Genomic DNA, 24239 nt, shown 5'->3' with positions numbered 1-24239 from the left:
GAAAAAAATAGATGCCTTCTTTTAAAATGAGTCCTAAACACCTTTCGTTAAAGTAGCTGTCGTATGGAGCCAGAACAATTGTATAGGTAGAACTGAATTGTCAGCAGTCCATCTGTACAAAAACCTTGTGAAAGCAGAGCAGAGCAGGGCTTCGTAGTGTCAAACTGCCTTGTGAATAGAGCTACACCTCAGGCTGAATACATCACATTGTGATTTCATGAGAGCTGGAAGTGGAGGAAGAAGGAAAAAACTTCAGGGCGGCTAGTGAATCTCGACCCAAAACAGGAGAAATGGAAGTTAAAAGTGAATCGTTCACTCCCCCTGGCGTAGCAGTGGCTACCTCTGGGGCTGAGATAGGAGGAGGGCGAGGAGGAGGAAGAAGAGGAGGAGAAGAGGAGCCCCTGGCTCTCACAGTCATGTGACGATTGAGCTCAATATCTAAAGGATGGACCTTAGGCTGTGTATTTAGCTATTAGGACATGAGCTCAAGTATTTGTGTGTGTGTGTGTGTGTGTGTGTGTCTGTGTAAAATAGGTATAGGTCTACATCAGCATGCAGAGGAACACAGACACACATTCCCACAGCCAAAACAGCATCTCAGTTCTCAGGATTTACCTGTCTGCCGCAATACAATAGCTCTAACTATGCCTATTCTTTGCTGAAAGTTCCCATTTAGCGCTTAAACAAGGCTTCAATATTGTGCCGTCTCAAAAACATCTGTCGGGGACTTGTGTGGCTACACTAATTACAAATATCTGCAGTAATCCGGCACCGATAAGAGAGTCATTACTCCAACAGACATTTATCACTGTGGGATTGATGACCCATTTCAGAGGCTGCCATTGTACTCGGAAGTGAAATCGCTGATATCCCTTTTATCCTACATCGCTGCTGAATTCATCCATTCGTCAGGAGGCCAGCTAGTTAGAATTGTAATTAACAGCTATGGACTTTGGCCCTAATAGAATTTTTGCAGGAAACTGCAGATTGACACAGGAGGGGATGCAGGGAGAGTTTACTGTGTATTTCTTTTGCTACTAATTGCCACTTGAAGCAGCGGTCTTTAGAGAGGAGCTGCTCTGCATTCTGTCAAGAAAGTGCCACAGCAGCATTCGAGTATCTCCAAATGCAAGAATTTCTGTACATTTGTGTAAACACAGTGATAAGTGATGTGTATGCACAGGCACATCGCTTCAGTGCAATAATCTGTCACAGACACCAACACACATTTGTAGGTCAAATATAAAATATGCACCTCCCTGCTCGGATACATAAGTTACAGGTTTTCTCTGACTCTTATTCAGACTCACACACTTTAATATCCACCCACCCACACAGACACACAAACACGGTGAAGCAGCAGATGATCACAGTAGGCAAGGACTAAAGGTCTGGCCACCTGCCGGCCATGTCCCGTCTCTGTAGCGGTAATGAACAGAGACAGCTTGGGGACCGCCCTGTGAGCTTGTCCCCCCTCCTAGTCTCCCCGCTTCGGGGCAGAGTCAGGGGCCCTCAGGTGACAGGGACGCCAGAGATGTTCCACACACTGACAGGCAGGTCTTACCCGGCCAACCCACTGTACACATTGGTGCAGTGACACCCAAATGCACACGGGAAAAATGTGGCAACACACTAAGACTCACATGGTTTTGTGCCATATATACATGCACATTGTTAACTGTTCACATGTGTCCCTGTATCTATGCAAATGCACAAAATGAAGAACTTGCCCTCACACATACACACGAACGCTGACCCAGTGTAATTCCTCCCGCACACGGCTGGTCACAGGAGCAGCTGCGGCCGCTACGGCAGACAGATGAAATTTTCATAACTATCTCCTCCAAGTTCCATCCTCACCTTCAGGATAATTTATGACCTGCCAGCCTTGAAGAGACAATATGCTTGATGTAAAATGAAGAGTTCAAGCAATGTAGGCAGTGGCGTCTGGTCCATAGAGGGCGGTAGGGTGCCGCCTCACCACTCCCTACAAGGTGAATGACAGACCTTGACTTAATAAGATTTTGTAAATTATTATATATATTTTTTAAGACTTAATTTGGGGATTATGCTTTTTTTGAGATCGGGGGGGGGGGGGAGGTTGCAGATAAGTAGCCACAGGTCAGACTTAAATAAAAAAATGTTTATAAGATATATCCTTATATACAGTATAAGTCCAAATATATGTATTTTAAAAATATATATATTATATTTATATACAGTATATGTCTATATATATACATATGTGTATGTCTACATGTATATTTATAGATAGATAGATAGACAGCTAGATATAATTAATTAAAATGTATATTACAATATTATACATAATAATAAATAAGATGTGTCTCTGTCATGATTCTGCTTGTGCTCACTATCTCACGCACACAAACAATGTTTTAACTTTGCAAAATGTTTGCATTAGGTTGATACATTTATTGCAGTTGTAACTGAATATTAAACGTACAATCAAAGTACAAATATGATTGACAGTTTATTCATGAGTTTAACTGTAATGACAATGTCTCCGCTGAACCATAATGCCATGTTCATGCTGTAAATGTCACGTGCCTGTCACACATCCTCAACCAATCATGCTCTATCAGCTCTCTGGGATGTTGGGTTAGACCAGAAAGAATGTCCTGATTTTCCTGACTACCAGTAAAACAGGTCCATACCCACAACCCCCACCATAATGCTTACCACACTGTCTTTTCCAAATGCAAATCTTGTTTCCATATTAAAATAGGCTGCGTTTTATGGGGCAACTGTCTCTGCAACAAGTGTCTTTAAATGTCTGTGGGAATTTTAATGACATTTTTAACTCTCTCTTTCTGCCTTTCTGTGCCACATGTCACTGGCAAACACTCACTGTGAAATGCATAATTATAAAACGACTGTTTCCATTAAAACCTGGAAGCAATTTAATGCAACTGAGACTCAGGCGAGGATAAGCACAGAAATTTACAAAGGTGGTGTGATGTGGACGTTTCGCTCCCATACTTGGCGACGAAATGTGAGAAAACATGCATTCAAACAGCTTTTAGAACTAGCGGAGATAGAGGTAAGTGAATATAATTTACAGAGTTAAAACTTGTTGGTGCAGTGAACAGGAAGCAACAGAAATGGGATCATCCGTCATCTGGTTCAAAGTACATTCTTTCAAGAATAAGACATACTCTGAAGTACTCTCCAGCCTGGGAGCTATCTAAGATGGGAGGGCGATTGCTACGGCAACAGCAGCTGTGAGGTTCTGCTGAGGTCAGGACATGTCATGCATAACTGACTGATTGCTAAACAGGGGCGGGTGCATGAAGGAGGAATTCATATTTTACCATCAGACACACACAAACACACACCTCACAAACACCCAGGCCACAGGCGATCTTGCTGCACGCATGTAACCGGTCTAAGGGACCACACAGATATGTTTTAGATAAAGACAGACAAATTAGACGACAGCGTCTTAGGCTAACCACTGCGCTTGCGCTAATTACAGGCTGGCGGACGATGAAAGAGACAGATGACATGTACTTATTTGTTTTCGCCTCCATTGCCATGAACCAAGTAAACACAGCGATTGCAGATGACGGCTAAAGTAGGTGGTACAAAGAAAAAGTACATGTAGACAACACAGACCGAGAAAATGGCTGTGGGATGAGGGTTCCACCCACCACACACAGGTGTTTGCTAGCAAACCCCTGAGGTAAAGAGAAACAAGGGCGCAGCCAGAAAAACTTTAGGCGTGCAAGTCATGCCAAGGAAAACAGAATGAGCTAGCTGCGTCTGTTCTGCTTACTAAACAGGACTGCGGTCGTGGGGGTGATGTAGAGGCAAACGTGGGGCAGCTCTCTGGGAGATCTGATAAACCTGTCACATCGGGTTGAAACATACATCATCCAAGCCTGGTTGACATCATGCCCAGATCAACCTTTGCCAACCAGAACCTTGGGTTATGATGCCAGCCCTAACACTACCACCTTCGCTAAGTAAACCTTTCTATTAGCAGCTTAATTTCATCTTCGTTGGGCTGCATCCAACAAACCCAACAACTCTTTCTCATGATGACCTGCCAGGTACCACATACAAAAATGTAAAAGTTAAACTTCAAACCCACCAAAAACAATTAAACAATGACAGCTGAACACATGCAGATTTCAAAAAGTCTCAGGTATCTATGCATTTCGAGGGGTTGAATTTATGAATTTTATTTATTTATGAAAAAAGGGTATGGTCTATGGCATGATAGTAATCATAAGGCTTTGTAATTGAAGTAATTGTTGCATTAGACAAGGATGCGGTTCATTTTTCTTTATTGTGGACACGGCACTGACAATATTTTAAACTCCCATCTGGGGCAAGGGATCACCATTGTCTCCCATAACTCCCCGTCGCACTCCATCAGAGAAATCGAGGCAGGATCTATCAGGGACAACACAAAAGAAATGTCACCAGTCCTGGAATGAAGTTCCAGCCAGTGAAGGTCTCTCTCCTCACTTTTCTCTGTCTCTATGCATCTCCACAGGGGTGCAACTGGTAACTGACATCACTGAGAGAGGGTCAACCCTGGCTAGGCACAACTCCAGCTCTCTGGCCCTTGCTGGCCTTAAGTGACCCTTGGTTTCGATGACAGGCTGGACCTTTTGTGTCGCGGGGCCCTATCCAGGTGAGGACAAGGAAGGACGACAATGGCAGGAAACATAAAGGCAAATGGAGGCTGGGAGACAGCCCTGCAGGTCATAGGCCAAGCTGGACAGCTGAGTGATGAATGCAGCTGTGGACACGTGGACCTCCTTCTCTGTCCTCTAGCTCTGCTTGCCATGTCAGCTGATTTAGCCATTGTTGGGATTGAGACCTCACCAACTCTTAACAAGTTCTAGAAAGTAATAAACACAGGCAAAAGATGTACTGTGCCACAGATTTTGAGAGTAGAGCTATTGCATTGGTCAACTCCTTGTCTTTCCAATTTACAATGGAATTAGACAGTAAAAGGGACATTGTAAGTTTAACATATTAGTTGCAAAATTTGCTGGCTCACACTTGTCACATGGAGTAAACCCAAGCTCCTGACAAAAATTGAAAAACATTGAAGCTACTAGGAACAAATCTGTCTTTGCCATTAACAGGAAGCAGAACTATGAAACCCAACACAATTAAACAATGTACATTTGCCTGCTATCTACAGTCAATCACACGTTTTGAGCTGTCCAACAGATTCCAATGCCAAAGGTCAATGGTTGCCTACTCTACTACCAGCCCACATTGAGAGACATGAGAACAAGGTTTGCCGAGTCATTCACAAATCCTGCTTTAGGTCATAAACACCTCCGCCTGTCTTCCCACTTCTTTTCTCCTCCACAGAGGTGAGTTCAGTATGCACTCTGTTAATCTTTCACTGGAGCCTGCTTGCTTTTACGCCGAACAGAAGAGGAGAATGAAAGAGGGGTAGTAAAGGACGAAAATGGATAAAAGAGCAGGAAGAAAAAGCCATAGAGAGGGCCAGATGGGCACCTTCACAGTCCATTTATCAAACCCAATGTGGCCCTCCCCTCCCCTCCCGCTGCTCTCATGTCCTAAACCCCCATGTAATTCTGTAATGATTTTCATTATCATATAATGACCTTACAAAGCCTACAGCAGTTTGCATGGTCAGTACAAAACTCGCAGCTGTTCCCCTCAGTGTTTGCTCGCCGGCTGTGACAAAGCTTTTTGTGTGTTTTTTTTTCTGTTGGTCACAGAAGTGACCTCTAGGCTTTGGAAGGTCAGCATGAGGTCACCTCATCCAGGAGGTTCAAATGTTAGCATACTTTAACCATACAGATTCAAAATACATCACACAAAGTGTCTTCTATGAGTTAGTTAAAATACAGCACATTTCAAAACAAAACTATGGAATTTGGTATGGTGTGGTTCCACCTTCACAGTTTGACAAACTACGAAACCTTCTTTTAACCTGTATATCCTTTGAACTGGAACAGAATCTATGCATTTGCAAAACCTAAAAATGCTTTTGAATCTGTATGGTTCTGAGATGAGCCAATTCCTACCCTAATAAGCCTGTTCCTTGGAGGTTGTCCCTTGCTCTTCAATCGGCACTTCCTGTGTGGCACACACAACTGCTCTGCTTCAGTAAAGTAACCCAACCACATAATAATCCATCTATTTTGAGGGCAAACTCATGGAGCATTTACCAAAGGGACATGGAGGGTAGCATCTATCAAAGAATTCTCCGTGTGCATCTGGAAAACTCAGTTACCAGAAAAGCTCATAAGAATAAAAAAGCTCTCATAATTTCATTGGCACACGGTGAATGAATGGACTGCATCTGCAAGCAGGGCGAGCCTAGGCATCACTCACTCTGAGTGCCTATAACTCTCTTGTGAAGAACCTATGGTCACCAGGTCCAATTTCTCTTTCTTCCCTTCTTGCTGGTCCTAAAAGAAAAAAGCGCCGGAGGCATAAAATGGCAGCTTGCAGGCCCAACGTTCCATCGCACAGAGTGCTGTTTTAACTGGTGTTTAAGAAACAAAAGTCAACGAGAAACTTAATCAATCAGTGCTGGTTGTTTATGTTTATGTGCCTCTAGCAAGAGTCATCAATCAGTCTTTTTTCCCCCTTTTTTCCATCCTTTTGCAAGCATTATGTGCTGAATGGAAACCATGGAAACAAAAGGCAGTATTATGATAAAAGCCTGCCTGTTGCATATTGTGTGAAAACCTAATTAGTGCGCCCAATTTAGGGAACAGCAGCGAAATGAATCAGCAAATTAATTTCAAAAGTCCTATTTTAGTGAGTGCTTTTTTTATAATGAATGAAAGTTGGTAAACATCAGACTGAAATGAACTTAATTCTCTCACTTTGTGTTTTACTCTGTAATAGAGCCTACTTCTCTTCAATTCAAACAATTTCTTTGTCTGTTTGTTAGTTATGCTTAAAGAAAGACAAACTCTTTCTTCCTCCACAAAGAAGTACAAAGCCATCCTTAACCCTCATCAGACACTGATCTGTAATCAGTAACCAGAACGTCGCACTTAACATTGCACATAGCGATGTGTTTAGTTTTGTGTAAATGAGATCTGTTGACAGCCACTTGACAGGATGACCCCTGGCTTTTTTGTAAGTGGGGGCTTGGGGGGGGGTTAGGGAAAGACATTTAATGTGTGTAAAGGGGAGAGGAGGTATCAGGAGCAGCTGGAGTTCAAACATATTGTGTGGGTCTGTCACCCTCCTCCAAAAACTAATCTAATCAGTCTTTCACTGCTGATAGAGTAAACGTCTGTCTGCCCTGCCGACAAGTACTGAGCATTTCCTGTCCCGACTGTGATACTGCTTGTCAGGATGTTAGGGAGCGGCTGAGCTAAGTCTAGAAGGTGGTAACGTTTCATTGTGGGTGGCGGGGGGAACGGGGATGGTGGGGGCATGGTGCTGATGTTAAGTTGGGGGTGGGTTTGGTGGGATGGTTCCTAGTTTTCAGCACCTGTAGCTGGAATGCACTATCAGAGCGGGCCCTACATCATAGTTGTGAGGTGGTGGGCGTTGACACAGCAAAGCAAGGTGTGTGGAAACAGGCTGTTTACAAGGCTCATCTGGATGGAGCACAGCTAAGGGTCAACTAGGGGGGACAACTCAAATATGGTGAAATGCAAATATAAAGGCAACAAAACTAAAACTATTTTAAAGGAAGATGTTCAGGAATTTCTAGTTTGTGGAGTCTGCTTGTGGCACCTTTGCTTTGAAGGCTCTGGATCATGTCTGGTCAAATGTTTGTAGGTGTATTTGTTTGTGTGTGACACTGAGGTCAAATGTGTTGATTGAGACAATAAGCAGAGAAACATATGTGAATGCGGAGCTAGTACATACATGCATGCCAGCGTTTGTGTGTGTCCTCACTGAGGGGGGAGAGTGACTGAGAGAATGAACAGCTAAAAAAACACTGTGCAGTGTGTGTGTGTGTGTGTGTGTGTGTGTGTGTGTGTGTGTGTGTGTGTGTGTGTGTGTGTGAGGCCCTTCTTTATCTGAATGAATGGCCAGTGTTCTAATCCGTGCGCTCTCTGCCCTTATCTAGAAGGAAGGAAGTGACTGGCCTTATCCAAGACACACGTGTCGTTGTGATAGCTCTGATAGCTGCCAGGCCCTAGGACCACGAACAAACAGCGACTACACCAGCATATCTGTGGAATTCACAACAGCTCTTCCAAAGGATTCAATGATCACTGAACAAAAGTAGGACTAAGGTGATGTAATCACACTTATTAACCAGTAGATTCACTGCTATTTTGCTGAGGCTTGTACGGCCAAGATTGGTTGTAACGATTCCTTATGTTTTATTTGAGCGATTAAGTGGTTTGTGTGCGTCAAAGCAAGAAAGTTCACCAATAATTGGCCTCTTTGTTCATTGGTGATGTTGTACAACTACAGTTTTAAGCGGCCTAAACCAAATTATGTGACACATTAGTAAAGAAAAAAAAACTTGAAAATTTGACAATCTAAATTACTGGATAAAATGGTATTTCCAAATGTATGTTGGACTGTATCTTTGTCTTTGTATCACTGTGTTATGGCGTTACTATTTTGAATGCTTCATAGAGCGACTTACCTGTCTCATGCGTCTGTCAGATATATTTTTTTCAAACCAATGGAAGTAACAAAGTCAGGTGTACATTGTGTTACCTGTCTCTCCATGTCTGTCTTTGCTGCTGTCTGTCTGTCAAGGCAGCCAGCAGGGTTTCTGCCAGCTCTCTCCTTCCCTCCCCTGATTGGCCCTCTTGCTCCACTTCAGCCAGGAAGAGCATCGTCTGCAAAAGAGAAGCAGAATAAAAAAAATTTAAAAAACAGGTTTACCAATTTCAACTAAATGAAAAGTTGTAAGGAAAAACACATCCAAAATAAGTTTGACTAAATCCTGTCTTCATTTACTGTGACTTCTTCAGACAGTTGCTTAAGTGGTATAGTTCAGCTTTTAAACAACTTTATTTTCAAGTTGTACATATTAAAACTACATGGGCCTATTAAACCTACCCTTTGCATATCACACTGTATGAAAAAAGTGTAAAGTCTACCTGAAGTGATTCCCTCTGTCACTGAGCTTCTATCCTCAGTTTAAAAATGACTCAGCTCTGAGCCAAGACTCCATTATAACATCCCTGGGATGGCAACATACAGTAAGTCTAGTATAAAGTCAGTCTCACATCAGAGGATGGGCAAATTACATCCAATATTAGAGTGTGAGTCAATTAATCACGTCCTGCACAGCACAGTGTAATGTGTGAGTATCCCCCTGTTGAACACGAATTACAGGCCGACTTAAAGTGTGACGTGGCACATCAGTGCTAATCTGAGACATCCTTGCAAACCTTCGCCTCCAAGTCCTCTGCAGCCTCTAAGCTGGCTGAGAGGGAGTCAAATGAAAAAGGATCTGGCAGCCCAAATTAAATGCAGTGCTGTCAGCCACAGTCAAATCCTTCCTTCTCCCTCTTCTTCTCTACCCTTCACAGACTCTCTCCCTCTCTGAATATCCTTAAATGTCTCCCCCTCCTCCTCCTCCAAGCCTCTGAGAAGTGATGGATCTATAACTCTGAGTGACTCTGACGCCTTGTTAAGAACAGTCTCTTCCTGTCACATCCACCAGTAAGGCGCGTTCATTTCTTCCCATTAACAGTCACTTGCCTCCCCAGTCATCCAGCCCTCTTTAAAAAAAAAGAAAATACCCCCCAAAGTAAAGGGAACCTTCATTTCTTCCACTCTTCCTCTTTTTTTAATCCCTTTCTGACAATCCACCTGTCTGTCTCACTTCATGTTAAGATAGGTTTGATTGTCTGTGTGTGCACTTCCGAAGTAGAGGATTGTGATTTGTCGACAGAGTAATATGCTTACTTCCTCTATACCACACAGGACAGGTGTCAAAACATGTGGGGATGTGTGACTGATTACACCTGACTCTGAGGAGACACCAAAGATTACAGTGTCCAGGAGGGAAGCAGGGCAGGCTGTGCTCACTATGGAAAATGTACCCTTTGGTTTGGATCAAACACTGTCCTTTAGGGATGAGTGTCAGTATAAGAAAGTGTATAAAGACTGTATCGCCACCTGAGCTAGTTGATATCATTTTGCTATAGGGGCTGTGTAGCACAGCTTTCTTGTTTCAGGCACATTATTGAAGAGCAAGTGATTTGAAGTTGATTTCAAACCTGCTTTGAAGTGTTAACCGGGCGTTCTTCAGCTCTTCCTACAGATGGCCCGGGCTCCAAATCAGTACAAAAATTAAAAGCTACACAAAGTCCAGTGTGCTTACTTTAATTGAAGTTAGCAAGCCAATGAATATACCTATCATACCAAGTCAATTTAATCATCACTTGTCACTTTATCTTGTCATTTTATGCAAATACTGCCTCAATTCTCAATTCCCCTCAGTTAACTTCATCATTCATTTTGTACTGTATACCCCCTGTTTTTATTTTTATTTTTTATTTTTATTTATCTTATCTATTCTGTTTAATGTGTATTTTTGAGCTTTCTTGTCTGTGCTGCTGTAACGCTCAAAATTCCCCTCGGGGGATCAATAAAGTACTATCCTATCCTATACCCCAATGTGTTCACATAATAACCCCTCACAATCAAAGTGTGACTAAAAATCACTTGATAATTGCTGATATTTGTTTTTCTTTGACCGACATTACACTCACTGTTAGCACCACACTGTTGTTTTTTGGTATTTATGTACCAAAATTAACCACAAGCCAATGATGTTTGAGGCTATATGGTAAGGGTCTCAGATAAGTGAACTGACATACTCGCAGATACCCAATTCAACATTTGAGCAGACAGCTGACAACTCTACCAAAGTTTGTTTTAGTCCAAGAACAAAGATGATGACAGAGGTCACCAACAAAAACCCTAACGCCTTCCAGCAGAGTGAAGTCTGCCACCTTTCCATTAAACACGTTAATTACTTTGGTGACAACTTCTGCTTGAGGAGATTGTGTACATTGTAGGGTGTGTATGTGATGTCCTCTCCTTTGTTTACTCTTGGATATTTTTGTGAGTATAGGTGTGCCTCTAATATTGTGAATGTGTGCTACCAAACTTCCTCCCCATCAAAGTGTGCATGTGTGTGTTCTTCAGATCTTGTGTTTAGAAGACGTGGTGCTGAAAGAGGTCTTCAGGTTTAGCCACAGGCTGATCCCCAGGCCATTTGGACACCCCACAGGTTGTTTACTGGTCCAGCAAGACCAAGCCCTTTATCTCTGGGCCTGTGTTAGCACTAATCAGGCTGCTCTTTCCTTCTATTTACCCCTTGATGACAGTAGCTATCCTCAGCCTCCACCTCTCCCAGCCTGATGCTGACCACAGATGTCCCCCTGACCCAGGCCACATCCCGAGGTGAACTAGAGGACAAAGAGGGCCTGGTTGCCTCTACCCTCTACCTCTACTGGTCTCCAAAACTCAAACTTGACCATATCTATGTGACTACAGATAGAGGTTAAACATTTCCGGCCTTGTGCAAAGGCCGGGTAGGTAAACAAACACAGAGCCAGGCTGAGGTGATATTTTGGTTGGTGGAGAACTGGAGTGATGATAGCATTCCAAGCGAAGGCTGGCTGGAGGGCAGCCTGGGGCGGCTCACTAACACCTCCAGCCAGGACTGTATCTTAACACCAACAAGCATCTGTCTATTCCATCACATAAAGACATGTCACTCATTCAGCACAGAATAAAGGAATAGGACGATTGTTTTTTTGTCGCTGCGCACCATACAATATAGTGTATATTCCTTTAAACTTTCGGTTTCCTGGGTCATATTATAGTTAAGAAATACTCAAAGTGAGGAAGGTTAAAAAAAGATGCATGCAGAACCAAAGGTTTACACTCCATAAAACAGAGCTACTAGCTGACCACCAGAGTGTCTAAGACACTGTTAACACCCCATGAAATGCCTTAGCTGACGTTAGACCAGGACTTTCAGGAGACCCAGAGCACTCTTAAGCTCACTGGCACTCTCTTATATAGGAAACCTTTTTATGTCTGCAGGCCACAAAAAATAAAAAATGTACCTCCTTTACTATTTTAATAGAAGGGGGGTTTTATAGACCTGAATAGACCTTCCAAATGACGGGTGGCTGCCTGAAGGTAGGTGGTAAACATACTCACACGTAACAACAAACATTCTCAAGGTTTTGGCTGGTATTCATTTGCTACCATGGTGCCACTCCCAAGTGCACCTCTGTCTGTCAGACAGGGAGCTCTACATGTCTCTCCCTGCTACTTCGATGACCTGTTTCTCTGTGTGTCCATATGGAGGCAGACATGATCCCAAATACTAGTCCATCTTCTGGTTTACTTTTATACATAATAGCATGCAGGCTTAAATTAAAACCTTCATGAAATATATTCTATAACTAAAATTACAAGTGCATGAAGGTGCCAATTTCATTAAGACTGACAACAATTTATAAGCTGTGTTTTTGAAGAAAAAAAAGGCCTTTTATCTGAAAAGACCGATAAGTAAGGGACGTTGTTTAGTTTGGATCTCTTTGTCATATCAGACAGTTTCTGCATCTTTTTACCACGGTTTCCAGTTCACGAGTTCTTTCTGCGATTGATATGATTATAGTTAGACCTCCAGAGTCTGTGATTAGAGCAGCATTCCTCGCAACCGTGTGCTCTTCATAGTAACGGTTAGTTCTTCCTAACAACAGTGTGCTAGGATATAGCATACAGTTGCTATGCGTAACTGACCAATCAAAGTAAATTATTTAACAGAGCCCTGTAGTAACCATTGAATGATTACATAACCCACTTCAAGGACCTGCATTGTGCATGGAATTACCCAAAATCACAAACATACTGTACTCTGCAGTTGTAAGTAATTTTGTTTAGGTCTAATTCTCAATAGTTTTTAAAACTTTCTCATGGAAAATGTATTTCCTGTCTAAAAACCGATACTGCATGACATGATTTTTGTTGTATTTTTATTAATTGTACAAATAAACACACATAAACTTCTTAATATTAGATTGGCTTTAACCATGTCACCAGACAGATGGTGCAATACAGCTATTGCAAAGCTTAATGGCAAACACCATAAGAATAAGACCTGGGGAATGATTTTGAGCAATTTAATCCCAAACAGAACAGCACACTGACAGACCTGAACTATAACACAACATTCACACATTGAACATTCCTGTTACCTGTTTACTGTCATTCTTACCTATAATTTAAACCCCTCTGGCTCTGATTTGCAAAATATCATGCTGTAAGATTACGTTTTCTTTAAACATTTTCTCCAAATCCTAAAACACTTGACTGACTTCTGCCACAGTTAAAGCCCATCTGCTCCCACATCTGATTTCATAGACCTTAGGAGTATAACTTTGGAATGCTCTATATAGCTTCCTCCATCTCCCTCCCTCCGCTAATACAAGAAACCAATATCACTTTGACCGCTGGTGGAAAAAGGCATCAGGCACCTTGCTCGGGGTAATGGATAGCTTCTGCTCACTGATATAAACAACAGGGGAGCTGTGATCCTGCCAGGGTCAGTTCCAGTCTGGACAAGGGATCTGTGTGTGTTTGCAGCATGCCACCGCTAAGTTACTTTGCTCTTGTGGGGAACTCTCCACCGGTGGAAAAATTATATTAGCCCAGGAAGAAATAAGCCAAGACCACATTCACTTCTCTGTGACATCACACTTGAAGTCATAAAAAGTGTGTGCTTGTGAGCGTGTGTGTGTGTGTCGTTTCTTGCCGTCTGTCTTCTGTCACATGATTACAGGTGGTTCAAAATTGAGGCATATCTAAAATTAAATTTTCTCAGTTTCCATTCCGTAAGATTGGTTGACTTGTGTGAGTATGGTATGTGTGTGCGTGTGTGTGTGCACGTGTTTGTGTGTGTGTGTGTGAGTGTTTTTGTGTGGGAAGACTGTAGGGTCTTAATAAAGCTGGTCAGGGGTGTCTTCGAGTTTCATCAAAAGGGACACAGTATATATAAAAAAGAATGTTATAAAAGAATTTTCTTTCAACAAATGTGTTTTCTTTTTTTTTTCTCGTGTGTGTATTTGAATTATTTCTACAACTTTGAGTAGCTTCTACAACTGAAACTTACTCAGAATTAACTTCTGAAACCTTCTGAAAAGGTTTGTTTCAAAATCTTTGTTCCGTTTCTACGTAATATAATATATTTCTAATATATTTTCAAGATAAAAGCGCAGTTTTTACAGTTTCTTATTTACACTCAGTGTCTCTGCTACATACGGTTATCTGTACAGTCTACTTCCTTTAGTGGTGAAAAAGGTCAAAATAAAACAAACTTAATAATCTTAGTTTTTCCTGTTGGATTTGTCCCAGTAAAACAAGACACCTAAATGTCTTAGGAATCTCTTTTTGTACTCTGCTTATGTGTGTGTGTGTGTGTGTGTGTGTGTGTGTGTGTGTGTGTGTGTGTGTGTGTGTGTGTGTGTGTGTGTGGCTCCGTTGATTGAAACGAAGGCCTTTCTGCCAGATTGACCCTTGCAAGGTCGCGGGCACTATCAATTACGTCAGCCAGTTAAATAGGCTTTGCTACACACAGCAGGTTATATGGAGTGTAAAACATTAGAAAAATGTGTCTGAAACATCAGAGCAACATGTTTGAAGTGACAATGGGTTCGGGGGGTTGTTGAGGAACTCCCAAAAAGGGAAGGCCCCTGACAAGTGATTTTGTTTGAAGGCATTGTAACGAACTCAAGTGGGCAGGGATGCTTTCTATGGCCCCAAAAGCAGTCCATCTTCTGGGCAGAATACAAGCGGGTTGGAAGGACATATGCTTTCCATGGGGTCAAATGAAGCAGAACTCACAGGCTTTTGTGGTGCTCCCTTCTGGTGGCGAGAAGAAAAGGCAAATCTGTTGTCTGGTCACAGACCCAATGGGCCCACAAATATCACATAAAAATTCACCGGCCTGTTTCTTGTGAGGCTTTTGTCTCAGTTTCACGATAAAGAGTGATCCAGTTGGCCTTAATGGCTCACCCACATATTTTTTTTTTATTCTAGGACACACACACACACACACACACACACACACACACACACACACACACACACACACACACACACACACACACACACACACACACACACACACACACACACACACACACACACACACACACACACACACACACACACACACACACACACACACACACACACACACACACACACACACACACACACACACACACACACACACACACACACACACACACACACACACACACACACACTTGAGTAAACTCACTCCTCAATGCCCTGGCAAGAATGCATCATCCATCAATCACAAGAAAGCTTTGAGAGGCGCTTTGACTAATTCAGGACAATGAAGACAGAGCTGGACAGAGATGTTTGCGATGAGCGTGACACTCAAGCACCTTCTGCTCTGTTAAAACCCCCTCACTCTCGTTCAGTTTATGAAAGCTGAGTCTAGATTCTTTCTAGATAGCAGATTGTGATCAGCACCTTACTCTCCTGCCAGTAAAAAGCTTTTTGCTGACTGGGGCCAAAGCCAGCCTTTCTAAGCCCCCAGAGTCACAGTGTAATACACACTGCACCATACTTCAGGTCTTCTAAAAATGCTAAACCAATAAAAAAAAATAAAAAAAAGGGTTTCCATCCATCTAGACATGCTCATAGATTTTTTTTTATCCGGGGGAATATGTCTACCAGGGCTGAAATGTGCTGCTAACAAAGTTTTGATTGACTACAAGTAGTCTGAAGTGCACTGGTTCCTCAATTTTATCTGGCTGAAAAAATGGAGCTGCTGTAGTGAAACTAAACAGACTCTTGTATATGTCTGCTCTGACATCAGATGTGAATTACCTGAGGGATTCAGTGAAAAGAATAACTTTGTCTAAATAAGAACCGATTACATCTCCAACTTGCGGGTTCCCTACCCCAAGAGAACTTTTCACTGTATTGAAATCAGGCTTTCAGAATCATATACAAGCTTTCATGCTCATGGACAACTTATGGATAAAAATGTGCCAGCAAATCTTTTAGGTTAGGATGTTATTTCAGATTTCATTTGCCGGCGACTCTTTCACTCTCTCATTTTAAAGCTGGTTGAAGTTTGGAGTAGTCACTATATGTTGTAGGATATCATACTACCATAGGTTGTAGCACTGTGATAATTCAAACACACTATGCATTCATTAAAAAAAGAAAATGATTTCATCTGCTTAAAGGCTCAGGTGTGGTTCAGTGGTTGCACAAAACAATGAACTCCAAATTTCATGAAATATGAAATAAAAGACAACGGAACACATCATGAAGCAGTTATGACAGAATTATTGACCTACGTACTTCTATGACTTCTATCTTTAACAGGCATGCCATTGTGCGATATATTCATCATCTAACGTAATTAAACAAAGAGACAAAAAGAGAAAATTTCATCAATTTGGATTTAGTTTCATCATGTGATTTATTATTGAAATGACTGATAAGTCAAAATTGTCATGTGTATTTATTGGGATTTTATTTTGAAAGAATTATCTAAATGTAGAATGGTCAACTCGTGTTAGTACATTGTGTGTTAAAACAACACATCTAGAAGTTGAGTAAAGTTTGTGAGGACTGTACTTCCCAGTGTATTACTTAAAAAGATTGATTTAACTTGAATGTAACAAAAGATCAAGTTGAATAATCTATCATGTATAATCTGATAGATTACCAGTGGTATTTGTCAGACACTGTTTGATAAATAGAAAAATAACTCTGCTGTGCTCCTTTAATTTGGACTAGAATATTAAGAAACCTCAGTGTTTTTATCATACAAGGCTCACGTGGTGTAATTCCTGGCTCTCGGCCGGCACAATGGGGTTATGTTGGAGTCAGTCAAGTATTTCTAATCACACCTGTTTTTCCCCTCACACATTAATACTGCTTACTTTGTCCCCCACTGTTGTGTAATGTGTGTTCATGTAACTGCTCGCCACCCAGGGAGGCTGATGAGAGCGGCTAAAGGGTGTTTATGGGACTGTTAGCCAGGAGAGGATGCCGCCCTGCAGCGTTCGCCCAAATAAAAGAGCCATTTATTACATCCAACATGACCCTCTCATTACACACAAATAGGAATTAATGAGCGCTATATCGGGCACTCCCAGCGGAGCGAGGCGGGGCCTGCTAAAGGACTAGTGTTAATTACATTGTCCTACATCTCACCCATTTAACACCACCCGTCAGATGCTCTACCTGAAATGGAAAGTGCGACCGAGTCTTCGCTACCTGAAAGGATGGGAGGCTTGGCATCACCAGTGTGGTACAGCCAAGAAAGTAGATGTATACTTGATAAAATGTAAAGGTTTAACTGTTGACTTCACAAAGCAACTATGTAAGCAGCAGATCAGACAGGTTTTCAACATGTGCAAGGATAGCAAAGGTGAAAATTACAGCTATTACCTGAACAAGCACTTGTAAAAGTCAATTAGACTTTGCATTGTAAAACCTTGATTCATCCTTGAGCTTCAGTAATTACCATAGTTATGTGTGCACACAGTTTAACAAGGTGTTGAAAGTAATAAGTAACGCCTTAAGAAAAATAATAACGCCAGTGTTATTCGTACAACATTAGTCCGCTATAAACATGTTACCTGTGTCTGGATCTCAGCAGTTAAATCGATAAGGGAAACTTCATTTTTATGATCAATGGTGGAAACTCAAAAAACAAACCCCAGGACAAACATAGGACATACCTTTCAGGCTTTGTTCCGAGGACATCTACTTCCTCCTGACTCTACTCATATCTCCTTGTTTACAGCATCAGCTTTTCATTTCTTTCTAGTTTTATTTCTCTCACATACTCTGATTCCAACTTCAATCGTATTTCTGTTATCTCACTCTTCCCTTCAAAATTTGAAAACCCATCCTTCCATATTTTCCCCCCACTCCGGATCTTTATTCACAATTATCATCACCAGTCTTTCCCATATTTATCCTATTCTTCCTAATCCTTCAAGCAAATCAGTTTCACACTGTCTTCCCACCAGTATCAAACCAATTCTCTCTGCTTATTGTTTTCAAAGACTCGAGAACCTCCACACAAGAGCTGCTCCGGTGATTCTGAAGAATTAGCGAGGTGCTGAGGTATTAAGTGGTAAGTATGTAGCTGTGTGAGCTGCAGAAATGGAACAAAAAGCTGATTATGGATCAGATTTTGATTACATGGAGCACAGATGTCACAGATGAAAAGATACAAAGTGGTGATAGAGTGTTATCTGACTTTATGAGGCTTTTGTCCTGACTTGTTTGTTGTTTTTATGTCTTATGTGTACAGCATTTATGTATTTAAGACTGTAAACCTGAGACTTTTGATCTTTCTTATTTTGTTCTAAAATAACCTTATACAGGCAAGTTTAGTTTGTATCCCGGTGAATTTTTAGGGAGTATTTCTTTGTTTTTAACTTATTCTCTGTTTTCTTTAAAATTGGGAAATTGGAAGAAATCTGAGAACTGTGGTTGTGCAGATCCAAATTCAGAATAGTTAATTTCATGAAAAGTATGAGCTCAGCATGTGGACACTATTTTCATTCCCTATAGAGCTCAGCATCTCCATGTGTGTTTAGTTATTTTCTGTGCATGAGGAATGAGCTCTTGTCATGTGCTCAAGATTCAGTAAGATCATCTTGCAAAAAAACAAAAAACGGCATAAATTAAACAGGACTTTAAGTTCTTTTTTATGACAAATCAATGTGTTTTCTTGTGTCTGCGGTTGTTTATTTTACTCCTGCACTTTGACATGGCTGCCTGCGAGAGTAAACAATTACACCTGGATCAAAGTACGGCAATAATTATATATCAAGCACTGGTTAGTGCTGATGTCTCTAGTCAGATATAAGAGGGGCGGGCTCTGATATGAGATGCTCTCAAATATCTCTTTCATCTTTTTATACTTTCCACACCATCAAGGCACTTTTCAGCACGCATAAAAACATACACACACGCACGCACATACACACGCTAAACACACACACACACACACCAACACACACAAACCTTCAGTGCATCTCTCTGTTGGTATGACACAGGAAAAAGCTGGGGCCTCCAGCCAACCCCGGCGTCCGCACTGAATGCGATTAAGACGAGCAGTGATTAATCTGAGCTGCCCCATAATTCCTCTTTACCACTTTAATGGATGTTATCTCCCCTCCTCTGAAGGCTTATCTTGCTGATCGAGGCCAAGGCTGAGGAGAGGGAGAGGAAGAGGAGGGGGCGGCTTTGGGTAAGGGAGGGGGGAATCCAACCAAATCCAGACAGAGGTAAGTAAATGAATAAGTCAGTAAATAAGTAAGTAAATAAATAAATGTGGGTATTGAAGAAGCTGCTAAGCGGATAAGGCAGATCAGCCTTTGTAAAGTGCTCATTTGATTTCTAAGAAGGCGAGACAAGCCGCCTTCAAAGCCTGCTGATACAGTAAAAACACTGTCAACAGCACAGTTCACACACAAACAAAATAAATTATCCAAACCACTGTCAATAAAAAAATCCCCTACCCTCTCATTGTAGAGACGAGGTGTACCCAATCCTGCAGCTGACAGCCAATGGTACAAAGACAATATATGGGGGGGTTTTTGATGACCTCATTCGCCTTCATAGGTTGAAGTGACGTGAAACAATGACTGTTTCTTTTGTTGTTTTCAAGTTGTGAAATGAATATCATGATAAACTTCCCGTACACATTCCAAATTCAGTCATCCATAGCCGGAAACAGGCTCGCTCAGGTCTGACTTCATAGCAGGAACAAGATTTTGAACAACTCCCAACACCTGCAGCTTCCAGGACAAACAGCTACTTCATGGTATTGAGACATGATCACACACATGTGGAAGGGATATTTGAAATCATTTTAAATGAGACAGTCATCCACAAGGAATTATCCTTCAGAAGAAAACAGTGAATGGACTTGGACTTGTATAGTGTTTATCTAGTCTTCTAGATAAGTGATTTTCAAAGTGGGGGGGGGGGGGGGGGTCACAGAAACTTGGAGGGAAAAGGGTGTGGGAGGAATGGAACATGAAATAAAAATCAAAGTATAACATTATTTGTAACAATAACATTTTAATAAGTCTTTTTAGATCATAATTATCGAAGTATATTAATATCGGTTTGTTTTTTTGTTCTATTCAAATCATTAAATTTAAAGAAATTACTCACACCACCTTAACCAATCAGAATCGATCAGCAACACTGATATATGGGATTGATCATATGCTGATTGCTATGAGTGTTAATGATTTATCAGAAAGTTACTGTACCATGAAAAAACCTACCTACCTCCAATAAGTACACCAGGCCATTTATTTTCAATATTGTTAAGAAGGAATTAGAAAGACGGTTGATTTCAGAAGACATACTGAGTGAATGTTGTGAATGAATAACAGGAGTGACAAATTAATAAACATTAAAATGTTTACTGTTACTACAACTGTTGATTATTGTTAAGACATACATTACACACTGTTTACAAAAAATGACAGAATGAAATAAATGAAGGAAAATCAAAATGATTAATTGTTGTTAAAATTAAGGATATATATATAGAAGTTGAATGTTAAGAAATAATGTACTAAGTAATACGTTCTACACTACTCAAAGCTGCTTGTACACTACATGCCACATTCATCCATTCACACACTGATGGCAGAGGCTGATCAGGAAAATTTGCCTATCAAATTCCATTCATAATCATTCACGATTCAGGCTTCAGTGTCTTCAAACTCAAACCTGGCTTGTTCTGTGTGCATTCAAATATACAAATCTTATTATACTAAAGCAAAATTAAAGCTTCAAAATGGATAAATGAACAGATGAAAAGAGGCTGAAATTATCCAAAGTTTCTTTACATTTTCCCTGCTTGACATTTCCCCAGCAGACTTGGTGTGTTGTTCCCTTTGTTTTGGTCCATGTGTGTGTCCCTGTATTTAAATGCATATGTGAGACACCCGTTGAGAAGTGACAGGGTTAAATCTCATCGTAGCGTTTTTTTTTTTTTTTTTTCCCCTCTCTTCAGCTTACAGCAATGTTGCAGTGAGATCCTGTCATAGACAAACCTCTGTGGGATTCCATTCACCACTAGTGTACATCTTTAGGTACAAAGCTGCAGGCTGCATTGGCTCCAGGTAACATAAACGCTCCCTTCAAGCCACCGCATATCTGCCCATGAAAATTCTCTAAAGGGGTTTAAGCATTTACGCAGAACACTATCAGGCAGCGCCGAAAATTCAGCTTACCCTGTTGAATAGGGACTTCAAAGAGAATTGCAAATACCTTTGCACCGCTACATTTTCTCCCTCCTTCCCTCTCTCTCTCGTTCTCTTTCTCTGTCTCTTCCTGCTTCTTTTCATTTTATATTTCCAAACACAAGCTGCAGCGTGATGTAAAATGTATTATCAGCGATATATTTCCTCTTTAAATGAATAATAACAATAATCTTTTAGTAATTTCTTTTTTATTCCGCTCCGTCTAAATAGGGCAAAGCAAGCAAGCTAATATGGAGCCGCGGGTAAACAAGGACACGCAATAATGAATGTGTGGATTAGGCCTCTGGTCTATGTTGTGAGATAAGTAAAAACAGCTGCTACTATCCAGGTAACAGCACATATTGACTGTCAATGAAGGATAAACTACCGTGCAGCTGCACATTTACTTCTTATGTTCACACTGTGGACACACTGCACACAGACACAGACACAAGATAAAAACACATGGACACAAACACTTACACACAAACCAACAAGCATGCACACCTACACACACACAGCTTATATGGGTAAGAACCAAAGAGAATTGGAAAATACTAAATGCAAAAGGACTATTTGCACAGTATAGAGCTTCAAATGCAAAACAATACGGTGCATAAATGCAGTGTGATTTAATGTAAGAGATAATAAATGGCTTCATAATGAGCAATATAAATGGTCTTTAAACAGTTTACTGCTTGGTTCACACTTATAATTAATCTGGGTTCCATGTGTGCATATAAAGTGGGTATAAAACTCGGCCTGACTGTGCGAGTAAACCGACGTATCGAAAAAAGAAAAATGACTGCTGGTAAACATCTGCAACATGATTCAGCGGAGGCCTCTAGCTTTTCCCGAATACACTGCCTTTTTTCCCCCCTCAGCCGGACTGGCACAGAAAGCTCCCCGGAATAATACATCACAAAAAATTGCTCCCTGAAATAATTTACGGTGAATGGCACAACAGAAACCATAACATTTATAATGTTTTACAAAGCCATCAAATAAGTGGAGAGGGGATTAATTGCCCCGGCCCGACCTTAAAATAATTATTGTGAGCGGTGCAACTCTAAACTCCAATGAAATTGATACACTTTGATAATTAGATTCTTGGCACTGACCCGCTGAAGTCAATAAAGGTTATTAAGGCCAATTGCTGTCTAAACGCATTACAGGCAGGGTAAACTGTCCGTCGGAGGCCCCTGCTACTCCAGCGCCAATATGATAATCCATTCTCCGTCCTGGGGGTTTCTTCCCCAGCGCCTGTGTCTCCACTCTGCCATACAAAACCAGATTGGATTCGCTTAACCTTTCCAGGACTTTGATCAAATGAGCTCACACAGCAATAACATTTACATTGACCCCACCCCCTCTTTCTCCTGTCCCTGCTCCCCAGTATACACACAACCTCTCTCTCTCTCTGTCTTATTTTAACCTCCTCCCTCTTTCTGTATCTATCTCTAGAGACTCACCCTCCTTCCCTGACCACTCCTCAGCACCCCTCCTCCTCCACACGCTATAGGTCAATAACCTAATCAGCTATCGATGGCGACCGGGCCAGCCTGTGTACGACTGCACTGCATCCCTCCTCAGTAGCCCAGATTGTTTCCAAAGACCGTCATTACAGTGAAGGGAGGAGATGAAATGGTCACACAGCGCATCCCGGCACGCACAGTACAGTACACACATGCAAGCAAGCACGCCTCTTGTTACAAATCAGAGAGAGGTTAATTTTCTCACACAAAAGGAAAAAAATAAATAAAGAGTGTACTGAGTATATGTGTGCGTGTGACCAAACCGTCGGAAAACAGGGAGTGACAGGCTGGGTGAATAGAGTAGAGGAAGACACGGCCCCGATACCACTTCCTGTTTTGTACATCTTGAAGTATACAAATGTATTCAGCTGAGTGGCTCCCGTTTATTATGAAAGTCGATTAATTTCCTTGATATGTGTTGAAAAGATTTCCATCTACAAGGCTTGCTCTGCTGTCAAATGAGGGAGAAAGAGACGGCGATATTGCGAGAGAGCGGGGGAGAAAGAGAGAGAGAGAGAGAACAAGAGAAAGAAGGAACATAAAGAGAGAGAGAGATGGAGTGCATTGAAATCTCTTTGCATCCACGTTGGCTTTTGAAGTTGTGAGATGAGCAGCCACAGAAGTCAGGAAAGTGACAAATTAGGAAAAAGCTGTACTGTGCAAGCAGAGCTGCTAAATCAATTAAAGTCATGCCAAGTGCATACATTAATATCAATGGCACACACACACACACACACACATACACTCACACATGCTCACACACAGAGACACACGCACAGGACAGGAGGAAAAAAAAAGGAGAGATGCGCTCACGGGCTCGTCGCTTCTCCCCCACAGAGAAAAGAGGAAAGATTAAAAAAAAAAAAAAAAAAAAACAGTATTTAAAATATTCTGCATTAAGCCAGGACTCTCTGTCTATTGTCAGTCACACAGAAGCTATTCATTGTTGCTAGTTTAAGGAAATGTCACTATTGTATGATAGCCACGACATCAAAGTCCTGAGGGAACAAAAAGCTGCAAGTGAAGCAGGTCTAAACGGACTTCAGCACCCTGGATCACAAGGGAATGTAAAACCTTAAAGTTCATGTCCTTTCATCACCCTCCCCCCCTCCTGAAATAACCTTTACCTTATATACATTAAATCTCACACATATTAAACTTTTGCTTGTCATTAAAATAAACATGCCCACGCTTCAAGTTTATTCAGCGGCACATCTCTTTGTTTCTATCCAGAAACCACAAGGATTCATGAGGCACCACAAAGAGGCGAGCAAGCAAGTGGACTTGTTTTGTATCGCTGCTTTATTTATTTATTTATTTATTTATGTATTTTATCAGAATGTCATTCAAATGGAAGGATGAGCATTTGCATGACAACGGGCGGAGGAGCAGAGAAGGAGCCCGAGGGAGAGACAGTATCCACAAACAGAAG

At 41.4% G+C, this 24239-nt stretch overlaps 1 protein-coding gene across 1 annotated transcript in view; it reads right to left on the bottom strand.

The window, feature by feature from the left end:
* fto (FTO alpha-ketoglutarate dependent dioxygenase) overlaps nucleotides 1–24239 on the bottom strand; it is a 116574-nt gene that overhangs the window by 54555 nt on the left and 37780 nt on the right. The window contains exon 8 of the mRNA XM_061039117.1: nucleotides 8671–8795. Coding sequence (XP_060895100.1) covers nucleotides 8671–8795 — 125 coding nt within the window. The remainder of the gene's footprint in view (nucleotides 1–8670; nucleotides 8796–24239) is intronic.

This window comes from Labrus mixtus, chromosome 1 (genome assembly GCF_963584025.1).
Source record: "Labrus mixtus chromosome 1, fLabMix1.1, whole genome shotgun sequence".
In the NCBI taxonomy this organism is placed as follows: Eukaryota; Metazoa; Chordata; class Actinopteri; order Labriformes; family Labridae; genus Labrus; species Labrus mixtus.
This window is presented reverse-complemented; position numbering and strand designations above follow the sequence as displayed.